The 19,465-nt window shown below is 52.6% G+C and overlaps 1 protein-coding gene across 1 annotated transcript; it reads right to left on the reverse strand.

The window, feature by feature from the left end:
* Window positions 1-332: 332 nt before the first annotated feature.
* DMRTA2 (DMRT like family A2) lies at window positions 333-2,711 on the reverse strand. The gene is made up of 2 exons (XM_042808107.1): window positions 2,174-2,711; window positions 333-1,981 (listed from the first exon to the last, which is right to left on the reverse strand). The coding sequence occupies exons 1-2, from the start codon at window positions 2,664-2,666 to the stop codon at window positions 1,098-1,100; spliced, it is 1,377 nt and encodes a 458-aa protein (XP_042664041.1). The 5' UTR covers window positions 2,667-2,711; the 3' UTR covers window positions 333-1,097.
* Between the last annotated feature and the right edge of the window lie 16,754 nt (window positions 2,712-19,465).

The raw sequence follows: 19,465 nt of genomic DNA on the forward strand, positions 1-19,465 counted from the left end.
GGCAGGCGTTTGCTTTTCTTTGCGACAATGCCAGATTTCCTAAATATGATAAAAGCCAACAAGATATCAAAGGAAAAAATCCTGCTTAAATTCACAATTCTGATTTTTTTTTTTTCCCCTGGCATAAAATAATAAAAAGACCAGAACCAGAAATAAACATATTTGACAATTTCAGTTGATAAGGAAATTGCTCTGCTTTGTATGCATTTTTATTTATAAATTTTCCGAATAATATCTGGTTTGACCATGATAAAAATGTAGTAAACATGTTTGTAGTAACTGCATAAACTCCTTTAAATATTGACTGTACTTGTCAAACAAATTTCCCAAAACACACTTCCACCGTCTCATAAAATACCACTTGCCATTTATAAGACCAATTTTTTTTTTTAATAGAAAATAACATTTATTTCTATGAAATGGAAACACAGAATTACCTGTTAGAAACAGCAAGAAGTTTGCTACATCAGAACAAGAAAGCAATTTTCTTGCAGATCACAAATGAAGGAGGCTTATTAAACCGTCATACACCATTGGCGCCAGGGTCCTACGGACAGTTACAAATATATCTACTTTCCAATGTTATATACAGATCGTAACATTTCTGGGGGCAGGAAGGAAAAGGCTTTCAATTTGACAATATGTTTCATCTATATGCCTGGTAAGTATTACAATGAGCTGTCTAACCTTTAGCTTAACGTTAATACCAAGTTCACCTACAAGTTACATTAATAACTTAGATTTCCATTTTATAACATTATACACTTGCTAGTATACATATATATATGTATGTGTGTGGGAAAGACAGCACGCGTGTGTGTGTGTGTGTGTGTGTACACACCCCACGACGCACCAAGGATATCCATGCTTATGGCCATAAGCAACAAAGAGTGACTCATGTCTGGACAATGAAAGTGCACCTTTATCACCGTTTGAATACACCTACGTCTGTCCGCGCCGGGCTCTGCACGCAACCATCGCCTCTGTACGGGGGAGAGGGGAGAGAAACCACCCACCCGTGTCCGTCCACCCTTGCCTACCTAGCTACCACGACACGGGGTGGGGGGTGGGGGGAGAGCTTTAGGAAGCCGCCCTCGCTATTGCTTCTCGGGGGTGTTGTTGACCATGGGCCCGTAGAGCCCGCCGGAGTAGACCTGCTCCTTGTGCACGGCGGAGCGGTCCCGCATGAGGTCGCTGAAGGCGTAGTCCACGGGCGGCCGGAACCCGAGGGTGGGCATCAGCCCGGCCGTGGAGTAGGGGGTCATGAAGGCCAGTCCCCGGCTGTGCGCCGAGTAGGCGAGGCGCAGGGGGTTGAGTCCCAGGTGGGTGCCCAGCGGGTAGGCGCCGGCCTCGGCCCCGAAGTGCGTGGCGTTGGGCTGCAGGGGGGAGAAAGCGGAGCGGCTGCCCAGCGTGCCGATGGCGGGGGCCATGGCGCCGGCTATCAAGGGCCGGTGGTGGGCAGCGGCGGCGGCGGCAGCGGGGGTGGGCGGAAGGCCTTGCAAGGTGCCGTCCCGAGCCCAGCTCTCCTCGGGGCCCTTCTCCGGGCCACGGTTGTTGAGGATCTGCTCGATGGCCTGGACCACGTCCCCGCCGCAGCCCTGCAGCACCAGCTCCAGCACGCTGCGCTTGTGCGCCGGGAAGACGCGTGTCAGGATGTCGATGGGAGTCCGCTGCCGGCCAGCAGCCGAGGGCGACGGGTCCTGCTCGTCCTTGTCCACCTCCGAGCCGGAGTCCGAGCCCAGCGGGCTGATGGAGCCCGGGCTCTCCTCCCCCTCCTTCGGGCCCTTGGAGACGGGCGAGCTCAGGAAGGACTCGCCGTCCCCATTCTCCGAGCCCGAGCCGTGGCGAGCTTCTGGGGAGGAGGTGCCGGGCACGGACTCACCGTCCGGGGAGAGGGGCTTCCCGCCCGCCTGCTGCGGGGTGACGGCGCGGCTCGGCAGCAGCGTCTTGGGGAACAGCTCGAACTTCTGCATCTTGGACTCTGCGGGGCGAGGAGGAAGGGGACGGGGAACGAGAGACACCGTCAGTGCGGCTGCCCCAAGCGCTGTCGGCGGGGCCACTCGCGGGGGGATGCCGCCGGCAGCTTCGTGCTCACCGCTTCTCCCCCCACCACCCCGCACCCCCCCGCCACACACACACACCCACCCCGCCGGGCGCAAGAGCGCGGCCTTACCTGAGGCGCCGGCGCCTCCCTCGCCGCCACCGCCGGCGCAGACGGAGCCGAAGACCTCGTACGCGGGCCGGGGCGGGATGATGCCGTTGGCGGCAGCCAGGGCCAGCCCCTCGGCCGTGCCGTAGAGCAGCTGGAGCTCCCGGGCCTCGTTCTCCTCCTGCGCCTGCTGGCGGCGCAGCGCCACCTGGGCCGCCATGACGCGCTGCCGCTCGGCGATGAGGGTGCACTTGGCGCACATGCAGTCCTTCCAGCGGCAGTACCGCTTGTGGCCCTTCAGCGCCGACACCACGCCGTGGTTGCGGCAGCGGGCGCACTTCGGGGTCCGCGGGTACTTCTCGGCCGCCCGCAGCAGCAGCGGCGGGGCCCGCAGCAAGCTCCCGGCGACGCTCACCGGCAGCGTGGCCGCCGCCGCCGCCGCCGCCGCCGCCACCGAGCTGGGGGGGACCGGGGGGGGAGCGGCGGGCACGCTGGGCAGCTCCGACCGCAGCTCCATCCTGGCAAGCCCGCCCCGAAAGAGCGAGCCCCCCGCCCCCCCCGCCGCCGCTTTCCCCTTGGCCTCCCCTAAAACACCCCGGGGTGGGGGCGTCCCCGCGGCGCGCCCGCGGAGGAGCTCCCGGCGCCTTCAAGCGCAGTCACGCGTGGTGGGCAGAAGGAGCCCCGGGGGCCGGCCGGCAAACCCCAGCACCTATCCCCTCGTCCCCCTGCGCCGAAACACGGCCCCGGAGTCGGGGCTCGAGCGAGGCGGGGGCCGTCGGAAGCCTTTCTGCCCCCTCCTCCCCTCCCCTTCGCTCCCGAAAAGCGAATCTAAGACAAGAAAATCCAAGAAAACTTAGATCGCTCTCGCTTCCTCGCTCTCCGTGCGCATCCGGCAGCGCAGCACCAAGTCCATCGCGCCGGGCTCGAAGCCGAGCCTTCCCGTCCGCGCTGGCGGGATCGCCGCTCCCCGCGGCGTCCCGGTGGCCACCGGACCTGCTACCTACGCTCTGCTCCCCCTTCCCCCTTCCGCTACCACCACGGATTAAAAGTGTCCCTTCAAAGAGCAATCCGGCACCTCCAAACGACAGGATCCCTCGCCACAAGCCGCGGAGGCTAAAATCCAGGAGAGAATTTGAAAACAAACAAACAAACAAAAAAAAAATAATTAAAAAAAAAAAAAAAAAAAAAAGAAAAATCACCCCGTCTCCCGAGCAGCAACCCCGCAGCCGGGCGGAGGGGCCGGCAGCCCGCGGCCCAGCGCGGCTCGGCTGGGCTCGCCCGCCGCGGCGAGCTCGGAGGCGGCGGCCGGCGTTCGGGGCAGGCAGAGCCGACGGCGGGGCCGGAGCGGGCAGGACCCGGAGCGGGCAGTAGCGGAGCGGGCAGGACCCGGAGCGGGCAGTAGCGGAGCGGGCAGGACCCGGAGCGGGCCCGCAGCGCCTCAGGGCCCCGCGCCCCCCGGGACACGCCGCCGCCCCGCGCCGCCTGGCGCGTGCGGCCCGCGCGGCCGGAGCTGCAAGGCAGAGCGCGCTGGCCGCCGCGCCGCGCGCCGCCACTCGCGCTATTGTTGCGCCCCGCCGTTGCCATTAGGCAACATTTGACAACAATGTGGCGCCTGCTATTGGCCAGGGGCGGGAAGCGCCGCTCTGATTGGCCGCCCCGGCGGCGGCCCGAGCGCGCCGCGCCCGCGGAGAGCCGGGAGGGCCCCGGGGGGACCCGCGGGGAGCGCGGGGTCCGCGCGCGGGCGTGGGCGGGCGCGCGCGCGCTCCTGCCGCGTGTGCGGGCGTGCGTGGCCGCGCCTGCGGAAACCCGGCCGCTCTCACGCTACCCGAGAGCTTCGCTTTCCCTCTGACTGAAGCCGGTGGAAACGGTGTTTGCCTTCCAACTGCTTGCTGGGGTTTGGGGGTGGGTTTTTTTGGTTGTTTGTTTGTGGGGTTTTTTTGTTTGTTTGTTTTTCCTTGGGTGCCACTTGTCAAAAGGGCGGTGGAAGTATACTGTGGAAGGTGACAATTCACTGTATGGTGTCCCCCCTCCCCTTGGAGATTTTGTTTTATAATAGTGCGTAACGATGCTTCTCTCCTTCCCTTTTTCTTCCTTCCCTTTTCCTTCTTCCCTTTTCCTTCCTTCTCTCCTTCCCTTTTCCTTCTTTCCCTTTTCCTTCCTTCTCTCCTTTCCTTTTCCTTCCTTCCCCTTTCCTTCCTTCTTTCCTTCCTTCTTCCTTCCTTTCCTCTTCCTCCCTTCCTTTTTCCTCCGTTCCCTTCTTTCTTTCCCTCGCTCGCTCTCTACCCTCTCCTCTTTCTTTCTCTCCCCCCCTTCCCGTCTCTCGCTCACCCCACAGCTGCAGGTGACTCTTACAACCGCCGCTGCAATAGGAGAAGCCCGAGGTGAGTGTGCCTTTCCATATTCCATTCCTCTCCGCGGTCTGGGGGAGCCCTGCCCGCCCGTCGCGCCCCGGAAAGCGCAGCTGCTCTTTCTCCTCCAGCTGTTTGCCTGACTACATGTTCAACAGGCGCCTTCCCCGCGGGGACGAGAAACCCAAGGGCCTGATTTTTGAGGAGGAGGCGGCTGTCGGGCTGGTAACTGTATATTAACCCCGAAGCTTTTGTTTTAGCACTAACCACCCGGGTTTGACGTCACCTTCGCTGGTAACGGGGAGGAGGTAGCGGCACTTGGGCAGCCGTGGTGGGAAATAACGCCGACTCCCTTTCCCCAGGGCTCTCCCCTCGCTTTCCTACGAGGCATCTCCATCCCCCTCGGCACTTTCGAAAGTGCTCTGTTACCTGTGGCCGTACGTCCTTCCCCATAGTGGGAACCGTCTGCCGGTGTCTGAGCCCCCCCCGCCGCCTCGGCACCCCCACCTGCGCGGTCACACGCTGCGAGACCTTCTCCCGGCACTTCCCCGGGTGGGCTGCCCCCGGGCGAGCTCCTGCCCCCGCCGCTCTCGGGCACCCGAGCCGGGAGAAGGGAAAGCCCCGAAGGTTCCGGACCCGCCCGCCGCTCCCTCCGCGGCCGGGGAAGCGCGCAGGACCGCGCAGGGCCGCGCAGGGCCGCGGGGCAGGACAAGCAGCGCTCGCTGCTGCTCCGCTGCCCTTCCCTTTTGTCACACTCCTTCTGTGGCTGCGAGAAGCACAACTGCAAGGTAGCAGAGTCCTCCAACTTGTCAATATTTTTATTACACTTACATCGTTCTCCTTCTTTCTTTTTAGTCTTTTTTTTGTTTTCTTTTACGAAATGAAAGCTTTCCCACCCGACTTTCTGTGTGTGCAGTTGCCACCCACTCCTCGTGATTTAGGTGTTATAACACCTTTATTTAATACAGCCGCGAAGTCAAAATATCCGATTTAATTTTATTCGCAACCACTAATTTTACTCTCCGGGGACAATTACTCAGATCATCTGATTTAATTGGAAATTCGTAGAACTCGATCAGAATGAATGAGAAACATTTGAATTATTGCTTTATGTTGGTTTACGATGGAGAAAATGTTCTTCCTTCTTCCTGGCAGTTTTGTTTGGTTTTGCGGTGTTTTTTTCTTCTGCAAATACCTTCCCTCTCCCCCCTGAGGCAGCCTTCCACCACCAACAACACAGGACACGGGTTACACTGATTTCCCCGGTTCCCTTTTCTTTTAGCTTTGATTTAAATTAAAGGGCTGGGTTATCCTTTCCGTTTTTGGCGGTTTCAAACGATCTATTTTGGAAACAGCCGTGGTAAAAAAAAAATAAAAAATAAAAAATAAAAATGAAGCAACCAAAAAACCCCCAAGCAACAACAACAGTGGGTTATTATTTATTAACCAGCCAGTGAAATTCGGTGATTTCTGTTCAGAGCCTCATGCCGTTACAAATGGCGAGGTAGAAGTTTGAACACATAACGTGTAGTATCTCTACCTCAAGGCGTTCCATACAGTTTCCGTAGGCTCATGCAGCACGTCCCCCAGTGACTATATAGGAAGAGTTCGGACACGATGTCCTAGCGCTGTGCACGTAAACACGCAGTGCCCGTTTCTGATGTTTATCCCAAATCAGCACTACAAACACTCTCTCACCCAAAACACTTAACTGTATATCGCTTTTTAAATATCACGCTCAGTTTCAATCCAACATCTTAATAGTCGAGTTTTATAAACAACAACAACAACAACAAAAAAGAGAAGCGTTTATCACAAGAACATGTAACGCGACCCCAGGCACCAGCAAGTCCCGAGGACATTTGCCAAAAGCTTCCCCCATTTCTTTCACGAGCATTTCGCGGTTTCCCACCCTCTGCTTCCCTCCCACCGCCCCGCAGGGGCAGCGGCGGCCCCGGGGCGGGCGGGCGGGGGCCGGGGGCGAAGCCGCCGCTCCCGGGAAATCGCCGCTCGCCGCCGGGATCGCTCCTGCCCCGGAGCCGGGGCCTCTTCTGCGGGCTCGGCACACGCCTCCGGGCTCCGAGAAGCTCTGCCCTTTCCTCTTCCCAGCTCCGGTCGCTGACGGGGGTACTTTCAAACGGGATCCAACTATTTTGTTGTTGGTTTTGTTCTCTTACAAAGTCCCTTTAGAAAAGGAGAGCCTCGGAGCCCAGAGTCTCACTTTTCACTGATTTGATATTTTAATAATAATAATAATAATAATAATTACAATGATCATGATAATAATAATAGTCATCGTACTAGTAATATTTTCACCCCTCTCCTTATTTTCCTCTGGAAGCTTTCACTGTGAACCCAAACAGTGCGCACATTTCCCAGATTTTAATCAAGCAAAACACAACTTGGCTATGAGTTAGCCCGGATCAGCAAAGCCGCGGCCAGGGCTTGCCATGAGGCTTTCGCCAGCTTTGTCCCGGCCTGCCAGAGCCCGGGGGGTGTGTGAGCATGTACGGGAGGCGGCGAGGGGGGGGGGTATTGCTGTTGCTGACACCCCCTTCTTCTTCCCCCCTTCTCTCCGACTTCGTTTCTCTTTGACGAGGCACAATAAAATCTTCATGTACTTCCCTGCACTTGTGTCTTTCTTGGAGGGGGAGGGGGCTGTTTGCTTTAGGGACCCCCAGAGCAGCCGCGCTCCCGCCGCATGGGCGGGTGTGCCGGGCAACGGGAGCGGGACGCCGGCAGGCTACGAGAAGAGAAATTAATTCCTCCAAACCCAGCGAAATGCAACTTTAAAGCCCCCGAGGCTTGTCTCCCTTCCAGCTTGGCTCCCGCAGCTCCCTCCACCACCGTCAAAACCACGAGAAGAGCCGAGGCGTGGACACAGCTCCTTGTTTTCTCCCTTCCCGCCCCCCTCCACCCCCCACGCAGGGGCTCGCCGGTGCCCGGAGGAGCAGCCCAGGTTTGGCACAGGGCGCCTGGGCCAGCTCCAGGGCCCGGGGGCGAGTGGGTTCCCCCCACAGCGAGAGCCCTGCCCGGGCCTGGCGCAAGCGGCTGCCGGCCTCACGGAGCCCCCGCGGCGTGGGGCGGTCAAAAACAGAGATTACGGGGCGCAGCGTCGCCCCCGGTTTGGGCAGTGTAAAAAAGCGACGTCACTTCGTTACAGGAATGAAAAGAAACGGCGCGTTTCGTTGCGTGGTGCCCCGGCTGCTGCTTAATTATCCCCCGCTACGTGTGTGACTCTGGCAGCCTCCCGAAACGCACCAAGTCGGCGCCCACGACCCAGTGCTCGCATCTGGGTCAGCTCGATAAAACACGAGACGGCTTTTTTATATTTATTTTTGAGAAGACCCGATCTTCCCGGTGTTTCTTTCTCTCCTCACTCCCATTGATTCACCCAAAGTCTTCCTCTGTACCGCCGCTCCCGTGCAAAAGTTTGAGAGCTGCATGCAACGGTGCTGCTGCATCTTCCCCCAATTACAGTAGTAAAATCTTAATTAAAAAGAGCCCGTCTATTGGCTGCCATGTAGGGGAAGGCAGACACGCACGCCCGGAGGCAGCGCAGCGCCCGGAAGCATCCCAGAGAAATATAGTTCTTGATTAGTGTATTTTCATCTCGTTCTTAGCAGAAGACAGTTTGTAAGTACCTGCTAATGTTAGTGCTCTTTAAGGTTTCAATTGTTCTAGGGGGTTTGCCATTGACTTTTTCATTATTTACCTACTGAATCAAAGTAAGCAAATGCCATCTGTTTCCCTGCTGCTATCATCTTCACTTTTAATTATCCGCCCAGCAGCCTAATAGAGATGATATTAAACTAAATCTTTTTGACATTAAAAGTAATTATCCCCAAACCAATATTACAAGAATGAAAATTACCCTCCCTCCTCCCCCCACCCCACCCCCCACGAAAAAAAGGCACATTCCTCCCAGTCCAGGCAACCTCTTCAGATCCCGGAGTGGGGAAAGGTAGACGGAGCTCCCGTTAGCCCGGACTTCTCAAGTATTTGAAACATTATTAACTCGATTTCCCGGCTCCCAGTGGGGGAGGAAAAAGAGACAAGGGAGAGAGATTTGTAGAAGGAAATAAAGGGAAATCGGGGCTCCACGTATTCCTGCTTGGGCTCCTCTCCGCCCCGCAACCCAGCGGCTCCCCCGCGGGGACCCGGGGGGCCGGGACTGCCTGACCCCCCCGGACACCCCCGGCCCCAGGCTTTTAGGAAACAGCGTATCATCGATACACACACCCGCACCCTCTCCAAATACTTTGCACCGTCCAACGGCGCTGGCCGTGTGTAACGCATTGGCGTTGAGGGGACGGTTATTGTCGAGACATTAGGAGCGGGATCGTAATTAAGAGGAGGACGGCGGGTCTTCTAACAGATGGTCGCTTGCTGAATTACCTCTACAGAGTCATTTCACTTAGACTCAAACTTCTCCGCCATTTCTCCTCCGACTCGCTTTAATATGAGCCGGAGCCGCGTCCCCCATTTCCTTTAATATGTGCTAAACTGAGCTAATTTTAATTGCATGTTTCAACTTTGCTAATTAAATAGAGTGGTCTAATTAAAAGTGACTAGGGAACAGTTTTAATTCAACCCTCTACTTTTTTAACAATCCATTATGCAACAAATCCAGGGTAAGCCCTCCCTTTAAAAAAGCTACAGATGATTGAGTTTTTACACCTTTTTACACGCTCACAATGGGGAGACTTGACCCAACATATGTAGCGGCGGGGCCGGGCCCCCCCGGCTCCCCGGTGGGGCATTGGAAACGGGCTGTCTCGCTGCTGCTGCCCTGCCTGAGCGCGGCGGGACCCGGGCGCCTCCCGGGGCCTCCCCGCTGGAAGTGCTGAGACTATTAGCCCAGCAGAGGTTAGAGTAGCACATCCCCAAGACAGCAGCCCAGGATTTGGGAAAATCGGGCTCTTTACACGCTTCATCTCTTCACCAAGTGCTCATTAGGTTGTTAACCTCTGGTTCACATGAAAGGGGCATGTGATGAATCCCCTCCCGAACAAATGGGCGCATCCCCCTTCAGGCACTGAACAAAGCCCTTAAAATAACTGCACAAGAAAGCCTTTAGTTGTTACTCTAAAATTTCTTTTCTCTGAGAGCTTGCGCCCATCCACACACACGCACACAGATACACAGAAAGAGGAGGAAAAAAAAAAAAAAAAAAGCGCACACACGCAAAAATCCACCCCCCCACCCCGTGTGCTGGAGCTAAAAATTTAAAATCCGGGTTCCTTCCCCCGGGCCTTTGGCCCTGGCTCATGTCCCCCCGGGTTTGGCAGGGACTCGGGCTGGGGCTTCCCAAGGAAGGGGAAAGAAATCTTAATCGCTTTAGCGGAGCGGACGGAGGAAGGCAGCTTCTCCCTGCGGAGGGAGAAAGCCAGGAGCCCCCAGCCGGGGGGCAGCCCTCTGGGCGCGGGGGGGAGAGGAATTGGGGAGGGGGGGTACCGATGCTGGACTCCCCCCCCTCCTTCTCCCACCCGCTCCCGAGAGACAAGTTGAGCGGATTCACAGCTGAGGAAGACGCGGGCAGGAATTTCCCTTTCCCTCAAAGGCGGAGCCCAGCGCGGGCCGAGGGGGAGGCCCCCGCTGCCCCCCGGAGCAGTTGCCCCCCCCCTCCATCCGCGTCCTCTCCGTGAGGAGCCCGGCTCGCCTCCCCGGCCAGCGCCGCTCCCCTCCGAAAGCAGCACCGCCGCGCTGGCCCCCGTACGGGGAGCTCACCCCTAATTGGGGGGTGGCCGAGGAGAGCAGAGCCGCGCTCCCGCATTCCCACAGCTCCTGCTTGGATTTTAGGCTCTTTAAGACCTTTTCCTTTTTTTCCCTGTCTCTCTCTCCCTCCTTCTCCCTCTCCCTTTTTTACTTCCCAGCCCCTCGGGCATGGATTAAAGTGACAGACAATTTTCCCTTCGCACCTTATTGATGGTTAAATGCACTTTGAGATAATGCGCGGAGGGCGCGGGGCACGGCGGGGAGGGGCGGAGGGAGGGGTGGGGGGTTTGCCCTGGGAGCGCTGCAAACCCCCGCGGGACGGTGGAGTGGGCTCCGGGCAGGCAGCCGTGGGGCGGGGGGCTGCTGGGCACGGGCTGCCCCCCCGCTCCCCCCCTCCCCCATCACCTCGCAGGGGGCTGCGGGGCAGCGAAGGCTCCGCTGGGCGCCGGGTGCCACGGGCGCTTCCCGTGGCATAGGGAAACACGCGTGTGCCGCAACCTCTCCTGCAGCCGTGGGCCTGTGGCGTGGAAACACACGCTGACACGCACACGCAGGTGAAGAGGAGGCAGCAGTTCAGAGGCAGAATGACTCAGGAAAGCTCCGCTCCGCTAATTTACTATAGGGCGCTCCGAGAGGTTCATTAAAAAGGCTCTTGTCAGCTCCCTAACGATCCGAGGGCTTTTTAATTATATTTTATATTCCCCTACCCGTCTCTTAACTTCAAACACATGGTAAAAAGGATTTGCTGTTTTGTTTCAGGTAAAACCTAATAATTAAAATTCAGACCCCGTCCCATGCATCTGCTTCGCCTTTGCCAAATGAATTGAAGGGAGAGAGAAAAGCGATTTCATTGAGATCACAGATGGGGTGCAGGTTTTTGGAAGAAATTTGAGAAACACCATTGTCCAGAATCAAAACTCTATGTCTTGCCCCACAAAGGGGGCTGCTTTAAGCCCCTCAACTTCTATGGGGCTTGTTTTTTAAACTTTAAGTGTTCCGCACAATAAGCTGCCACCAAAATGTCACAACCACTCTGATTCCAAGTGTGTCTCGCTGCAAAGGGTGCAGAAAAATGAAGGGAGCAAAGGGAAGGAGTGTAATTAAAAACCCTCGCGCTCCCTCATGCCTGCTGGGTCCCGGCGGCCCGGCCGGGGCAGCGTCCCCGCCCGTGACATTGCCCCCACCCGTGGCAGTGCTCCCGCCCGTGGCAGCGGGACGGGCGCCCCGAAGCCGCGGTGCCGCCCCCCTCCGCCTGCCCCAGCCCGGCTCAGCACATCCGAGCGCTTCCATATTTTGGAGGCTAAATTGTTTCGTTAGCCGAAAGCAGAAGATTAAGCCTTTTATTTTTATTCATGATCATGACAGCCCCAGTCGGATTTGCCGGAGGATTCCCCCCCCTCCTCCGTGTTTGTTGCCCGAGAAGCTCAGGAGCTTAACAATCCTGCCGGAATGCGATAGATAAATACAACCTATATCGTTAAAGCGACATATTGAGAGTGTTTGCGGAGGGGCGGGAGAAGAGAGCCGGTTTAATAGCATCATTAAAACTCCCACGCACTTAGGTAAAAAAAAAAAAATATCTCTTGTATTCTTTTCACAGTTAACAGATGCTGCTTAATGGGGCTCTTACGCAAACACAGACTTCTCTTAAGTTAACGATGGATCATCCGCAACCCACCGCGGCCCCGCTCGGCCCCGGCCCCGGCCTCGCCGCTTGCCATCAGCCCTGCGGGGCAGGCCAGGGCTGGGGCAATGCCAGGGCTTTCGGCTCCATGTGTCTGGGTGCTGGGGGGTCGGTTTGTTTTTTTTTTTTCCGGTAATGCCCTATTTTTCCGTGCGCGCCCCCTCGCCCGGAGCAGGGCCGAGCGGCCCCATCTCCGCCCACGCCCGTGGGGAAGGGCACACGCCGCCGCCCCGGCCCCACGCTCGCCAAAGGCACGGCAGCGAGCGGCCTCGCTCCACCTGAGGTTTCCTTCCCCGCCCCACCCCACCCCTTCCGATCCTTCTTTTATTAATTTTCACATTTTTTTGGGGCGGAGGGCACTTTCCGCCGCGGCTGTGCGGACCGAGCCGGGTTGGCGTGAGGTGCCAGCGCCGCGCTGGCAGCGCAGCCGGGACGCCCGCGGAGGTTCCGCGCCCAAGCGGGGAGGCAAGGGGAACCGCGGGGAGCGGCCCGGCACCGCCGCCCCGGCACCGCCGCCCCGGCACGGCCGGCCCCGGCGCGGCGCTCCCGGGGCCGCGCTGGTGGGTGCGCGTCTCCGCTGCTGCCCGCCCCGCGGCCCTCAGCCCGGCCGCCCGCCGCCGGCGCTCCGGTGCCCGGGGAGGAGGAGGGGGGGGTGGGGTGTGGATTTCTCCGTCGACTGCTTCTCCCCACCGCGGGTGGGGCTGAGGGGCGGCTGCAGGGGGCTGCCTGAGGGCACACGGCAGCCGCGCGGGCGTGGCGTGCGTTTTCTCTCCCACCCCGTTCTTTCGCGCCGATGTTTCCACGGGGGGAGCGTGGCGGCCCCGAGGTGCGAAGGCGCGGTTTGCCGTGGGCGCCTCCGGCTCCTGGGCTGGCGTTGCCGCTCGACACTGGCCTGTGCCGGGAGGGTGCCGGGGGTGTCCCCGGTCCCCCACCGGGCAAATCCCTCGGGAGAAGCGGGCAGGGCAGGCGGTGGGGGGGGGGGGGCCGGCCCCGCGGGACACAGGGCGGGCCGTTTCTGCCGGCCGCCATTTCCTCAGCGTCGCGGCGGCCGGGCACGGGCGCTGCCCCCGTCCCTGAGCGAGCAGCCTCCGCCCGAGCGGCCGGCCGGGACACCGGCCGACAAACCGCCGGCCCCGATCGCTAACGGAGAAGCCAGCGGCTTCTTCGCCCGCTCTTTTCTGGGCACCTCTCTGCGCGCCGAAAAGGGCCCTGGAAGTGAAGAGGGCCCCAGCGAGGCCGAGGTGGCCTTCGGCTCCCTCAGGGGTGACCCGTCGGCGGCCGATCCTCGGCTGGGGCCTGCACCCGGCGCTCCTCGGTGGCAGGAGCCAAATCACGGGGCATCGACCCCCCCAAAACACGGCGGAGAAGTCCTGGCTGGGCTGCCAAGCGCCCGCCGGGTTGTGAGGCGGTGGGAGAAGTGATAGCGGAGGTGCGATGGCAAGCGAAAGGGATCGCTGGCCGTGTGCGTTGTCCTGCCAGGAGCGGAGCTTCAGAGAGGGACAGCAGCGGAGCTGGTCCCTGCAGGTTGGGAACGATGGGGAAGGTGGTGTTTGAAACGGGTTAAAACCATGGGATGAGAAGACAGAGTACTAATGGCTAGTTTTCAGATACGAGTTATGCTCTGCCATTAGGCGCATGATGCTACCTAATGGTTACCCCAAAAGGTTGAATTCGTGGGACATGGAACAATATTACCACAGGGGGAAAAAGGTGATCTTGAAGAAGTCTTGCAATTTATTTTTTTTTTTTCCATTATTTTCGTTTGGTTGAAGAACCGTTGTGCTTTTTCTTTCCAACTCTAGAAGTTTTAATTACTTCAGATAGGAGAAACTGGTTGCCAAGAAATACCCCCCTTTAAGACGAGGACTCCAGCTTTCTTTTGGGGTGGTTAGCGCTGCAGTAGACTTCTTTCGCCTAAGATAGCGATTAGAATTTATCATTCATTTTCAGATTAACATTACAGTGGGTCTATGTTTCAGTATATTTTTCTCATGTAATTCCAAGTCTGGGTAATAGTTTATTTTAAGAGCAGAGCCTCTTTCTTCATTATTAACATTTTCCCCTTGTAAATTAATTTATTTCCTCTTCAGTTGGGAGGAGGAACGTTTTAGTGCAGTGTGTAAGAAAAGATGTGTACTATTATGTTGTACAGAGTATATAAAATCTTCAGCCTTATTCTGTGCTTAAAAATCATATGAACCTTACTTACTTTATTAATAATTATTAGTCCTGTTTCCTGGTGGCATATACATAACCTGAAACCATTTTTCTATTTGAGATAAGTGGATTTGCTCTAATTAAATTTAACTGTGATTATGGTAACTGAAAGATTTTTTAAAATCCACATTAGACTTTGAGGGCAACCAATTCCACTTTCTCTTGGAAGATAAATTCGTTGCTATAAAATTATCATAAGCAAATAATTCTATTTAAAAAAATCTTATTTTTTACAATGTTTTTACATTAATGGTAATAACCATTTCTTGGAAGAAAGTATCCACAAGAATCTGGAATTTTAAATCAGAGATCAAACTTAAGTTAATATTTCGGTAACAACACTTTATTCTTTAACAGCTTTTTTGACAGTGTAATTTCTGTTGTGCTTCTTTCATACTACTCTGCTTTGGCTGCTCTTCATTTATAAGCTTGATTCTTATCCTGCTGTGACCAGCCCCTTTTCACCAACCCAGTAGTGCATAACTGCTGTAAAGTTAGTTTAATTGGTCTCCTAAGGATTCAGTCTGTTTATGGGAGATTATTTTACTACAGGCTGGTATAAAGGCAACATGGTGACTCTTAATACTATTGCCTCTTTCAGCAGAGAGAGCACGAGTTGCCTGTAGTACAGTTGGTTGTGCCGTGCCATTTCTTAAGAACTGTAGTAGCTGAGTACATCTTACAGTGTTTTTTTAAATTTGAACTCAGTGAATCTTAAAGGAGGAACCAAGCAGCCACTAGATTATGGAATCCAGTGGTGATAATCTAACTTTTTCTTTGTTTAGTTATTTCTGCTATTAGCAGTGTTTTTCTTTCAATGAAAAGCAAGAGTAATTAGATCACCACTTTGCTTCATTTTGAAAAACTATGGTAATTTCACAAAGGAAATTGGTTTGATTCCAGAAGTAGACTATGATGGCAGCCGGATAAATGCTAATAAAACTAGGAAGGTGTTTGTAAATCAAAGTTATGAATTCTCAACAGGTTAGCTGGTTAGAATATGTATTTTGTTGAACCTAGCAGGTTTTGATTGATAAGAAGTACTGCACATGTGTAGTGACTGCATGATGACAAGGCGTCAAATACAATATTAAGCGTTATCTGAAGGAAAGAATACACTTGAAAACATCTAAAATGCAGGGAATGATGAAAGAATGCTATAGCTGCTAAAATATAATCGTCAAAGGAGTAAACTGCACATTTGCCTTGGAATTGCTCATAAATTGAAAGGAATGTTTTGTATCTACTAAGACTTCCCAGTTGACAGGACCTGAATGCTTTCAATAAATGTGCATAATACCACTTTTCATATGACTAAGGAAGATTGGTAAACTAAAAGTAAAAATGGATTGAAGAGACTTTACAAGGAATTGCAATCTTGAAAGCCTCAGTTTTGGGGTGGGTTTTTTTGCTACATTAGAGGATACTGTAAGTCACACAATGTCTTATTCACCTTTGTCTAAACCCTGAAAAAATAGAAGTATTTTTCAGCAACAGAGTGTTCTCTGCAATTCACAAGCTATACTTCCTTTCCAAAAAACCCCTAGATTTTAACAATTAGATCCACAAAATAATTTAAGTTCCTCTGTAGATGTGAGTTCATATTTGTCATTCAAAAAAGAATCCCTTCTCAATTGTCACCACATTTTGGAAATGCTTGCTTTTCTTTACACAATGAAAGCCCTAATTAATCAGAATCAGGGCGTATAAATCAGGCAAATAGACCTAGATGAAATGAAAAATGTTTCTAACGTACACACTAGAATAGTTTAAAAACTCCTAAAATGGCTGAAACAGAACAGGGGGTTTCAGATGACAACAAATTAGGTGTATTTTAGTAAATTTAGAAAAGGTAAAATAACGAATAGGATGCCCTAGTTACAAGGTATAAAATACCTGTAACTGATAGTAATTCATGCTAATGGGGACTGTGACAGTAGGTTAAATAAAGCATAGAGGCAAATAAAATGATAGAAAACACATTTTGAGGTGAATCAAGTTATAATCACTATTTTGCTAAAAAAAAAAAAAAATCACCAGACTAGCATTTATCTTTAAGAAGAAAACTGCATAAGGAGGATAATAAAGAGAAATTAATTCACAGGTAAAAGAGTAAGATTGTAATCAAAACTATTTGGAGACACCGCCTTCGATCCTCAGACTACACGTGTCTTACCTTAAAAGACTCCAGAAGGCCCATCAGAAGTAGTTGAGCCACGTGAGCCAGCACATTAAGGGATGCAATTGAAAGACACACTCAAATGAGGAGAACAGAAGAGAACACTACTGTGGAAAGTTAACTTTTGGAAGACCCAGAAACAGAACTAAACAACTGACAGACCTTGAGGAACAATTACCAAAGATGTAAAATATCGTTAAAAATGTCAGAAACAGCCCACCCCAGAAAGATAATTGGACAGGTTTTTTTAGAATGTTAGTATAGCCTGCAAATTGCAGAGAACATTCCATTGCTGAAAAATACTTTTATTTTTTCAGGGTCTAAAAGGAGTGTTTAATGAACGTAGGGCAGTCGCAGGAAAACTAAGCTAGTCATTTGCAGTGATGTTCACTACAGTGGAAACATCTTTTTTTGAGAAAAAAAGGGAGTGTTACTCAGAGGTTGATAGCTGGAAGCAGTATGCAACAGTTTTCACAGTGAGAAAGGATACCAGCAATGTCCCCAAGGATCTGTGTGCGAACCTGTGTTATTCAAGGTACTCATACCTTATCTGGAAAAAGGTTATCAGTAGTGAGGTGATGATACTAGTGAAGGATACAAATTCATTCAAGGTGAGTGGATCAAAAGTGAATAGCAATGAACTGTGGAAGACTGTCACAACACAGTTGGAAAAAACAGTAAATGAAATTCATTGGTAGTAAGTACAAAATAATGATCATGTTAACCAGTAGTTTTGTGAGCACAAATGCTTACTTCTATAACCAGTGACATTTTAATTGAATTATATTAAAGCTGTGGTGTGACTTCAGTCTTTGTTACACATAAAAGAATCCACGGAGAAAAGCCCAGACTAAGGAGCGCGTTCTCTGGTATCTAATGAGACATTAAATCCTCTTGAAACTTATTCCCTGCAGGTAGGGTACTCCGGCTGCTCCCTCGGGTCTGCAGTGACTAGTAAGGGTTAGCTCGAGAGTGAGCCTTGCCCCCACCGCACACACTCAACGTACCTCCTGTCTGGCTTCCCATTTCTCAAATTCTAATTTTCAGAAAACTTACGGAAACTTCAGCGAGCAAAACCTTTGTACCATTTGTTTAATTTGCTTGAAATTAAAAGATGAATGTAAAATGTAAAGGTAATAACAAGGCGTTCAAAAAAATATTCTGAGCACCATGATCACTATAATCCCACATAAATCAGCACTGCTGTCAGAGGGAGCAGCCCTGCCTTCCCCTCCCTCTCATCTTCAATTACTCACCTCCTGCATGCTGCACCTTCTGCTTTTTGTCGGTGCTGGTGAACATACAGCCACACTGCGAGCTGGATCCATCTGAAAACTACTCCAGGAAAAAAATGGTTTCTAACTAGACTAGTTTGCCTGGTGCCAATGCAAGATGGTGGCAGAGGTGGCTCTTCTGGCAGCAGTGCAGATCTATACCAGATTGAGTATAAAACTGCCTGGATCCTGGCACGTTTAGTGCTAAATTTGGTATTCTGCCATCGCTGTCACCTGTGAGGAAATGGTTTCAGGCAGTGAACAACAACAAGTCACGCTCTGTACAATGTATAGTAATTCCTGCTTTCTTTCATGACCCGTTCAGAAAAAAACTATAATTCAGGCTACTGCTGTTGCCTTCTCTGCTATACAAGTAGAAAAAGAAAATGTAACTAGGGTGCAGAATCAACATTCAGTCTCTCCTCCTAGGTCATATGTCTGAAAAGACCAGTGACTGCAACGCACAGTCACTGGGAAGGGCTGGATAGCTCATCCCGGACAAGCCCCCCATCCCCTAGCCTGGAGCCTTGACACTCCTGCTTGCACATTTCTCTCTCAAGGAGCTTCAAGAATTCTGTATTTTGGCAGTCAAACAGCTTTGACAGCAGAGAGTACACACATTAAAAGTAGCCTGTAGCATGGTGGTGTTGAAATAGTCTTCTGAAATGTCTGACATAGGGTCTTGTTTCTCCTCAGGCCTGTATGACTCACAATACGGGTGCAAAGTAATATTGAGTGAAAACTGCAGGGGAGTCTCAGGAGAAAGCCACCATCACGGTTTCGAAATAAAAACAGATCCAGGAGAAATAAAGGACGTGGTGCTTACCTGGGTGTACGGTCTCGGCGCTGGGAACCCCCCGTGGGAGGGCCCTGGGCCAGCAGGCAGTCGGAAGCCCGAGCTCCAGCGAGGAACGGCGTACACAAGACATCTCCAGCTTCAGCGTTTCCTACTGGCCGCTCCAAGCAGTTTCTAGTTCTGCCCGGCAGTGGCTCTTCACATGTGGGTTTTCTGCTTTGCTTTGTTTGGACACCTACCTATGTATTTTTTGCTTGTTGTGGACCACATTTTAAGGCACGTAAATCTTCCTGTGCTTTCCTTAGGGGATCTGGACAAGAGGCTTGGAAAATGAAGTGCCTCAGTCCTCCTGTGAATCTGGGTCACGGTGATTTTGGTTTTCCCCACATATGGAAGAGTGAAATCATAACTTTTTAGTAGAAATATTACTGTAATTGAAGATTTATTTTAAGTTTCTAATGTTACCATGTAGGTACAGTTTACGAAAGCCAAAGTCCTTTTCTGCTACATTGAAAAGACTAAACAAAACCCTCAACATTGCTCCATTAGAAACACCCTCAGCACTCTCACTAAATTTAAGAGTGCATATGCAGAGAATGCAGAGCAAGCACTTGTGCTCTGCATATTCTCTAATAATGATTTCAAACACCCATGTCAAGAGGCAGGAAGTTTCTTCAAGAGCTGGAGCACGCCCCACCTTCACCGTAATGCTCTGAAGGCCAATAATGAAAGCCGACACATCCTACAGGATTCCGTTCATTAACAATAATTCCTTAAGACTTAAAACTAATGCATTAATCATGTTAATGCTAAGCCATTAACATGAAGAACCTGAAGATAAAAAGGTAGAATCAGGGACATGCTCTGTAGCAACAGTGTTACAGTTTGAGGGTAATACTGAATTACAAAATTAGTCTGTAGACTGACTAGAGGATTAACCGTGCCAGCAGAGCCTAGGAAGTGAATACCATGGTTTAGGAGAGCAGAAAATGATGGCACAGAATATTAATGTTTCTACACAGGGATTGAGGGCTTGCACTGAGCATGTAATTTGGAAAGGTGACTGTAGGTGGTTGCTTCTTGAAATCAGGCCCAAAATA

This window comes from Tyto alba, unplaced genomic scaffold (assembly GCF_018691265.1).
Source record: "Tyto alba isolate M040663 unplaced genomic scaffold, T.alba_DEE_v4.0 Super-Scaffold_1000006, whole genome shotgun sequence".
In the NCBI taxonomy this organism is placed as follows: Eukaryota; Metazoa; Chordata; class Aves; order Strigiformes; family Tytonidae; genus Tyto; species Tyto alba.

What these genes read in the sequence shown, in the direction of transcription:
- DMRTA2 (XM_042808107.1), bottom strand. Translation starts at nt 2,666, where the DNA reads ATGGAGCTGCGGTCGGAGCTGCCCAGCGTGCCCGCCGCTCCCCCCCCG. An exon ending in GGGAGGCGCCGGCGCCTCAG is followed by an intron (nt 1,982 to 2,173) that starts GTAAGGCCGCGC and finishes CTCGCCCCGCAG; the next exon opens with AGTCCAAGATGCAGAAGTTC.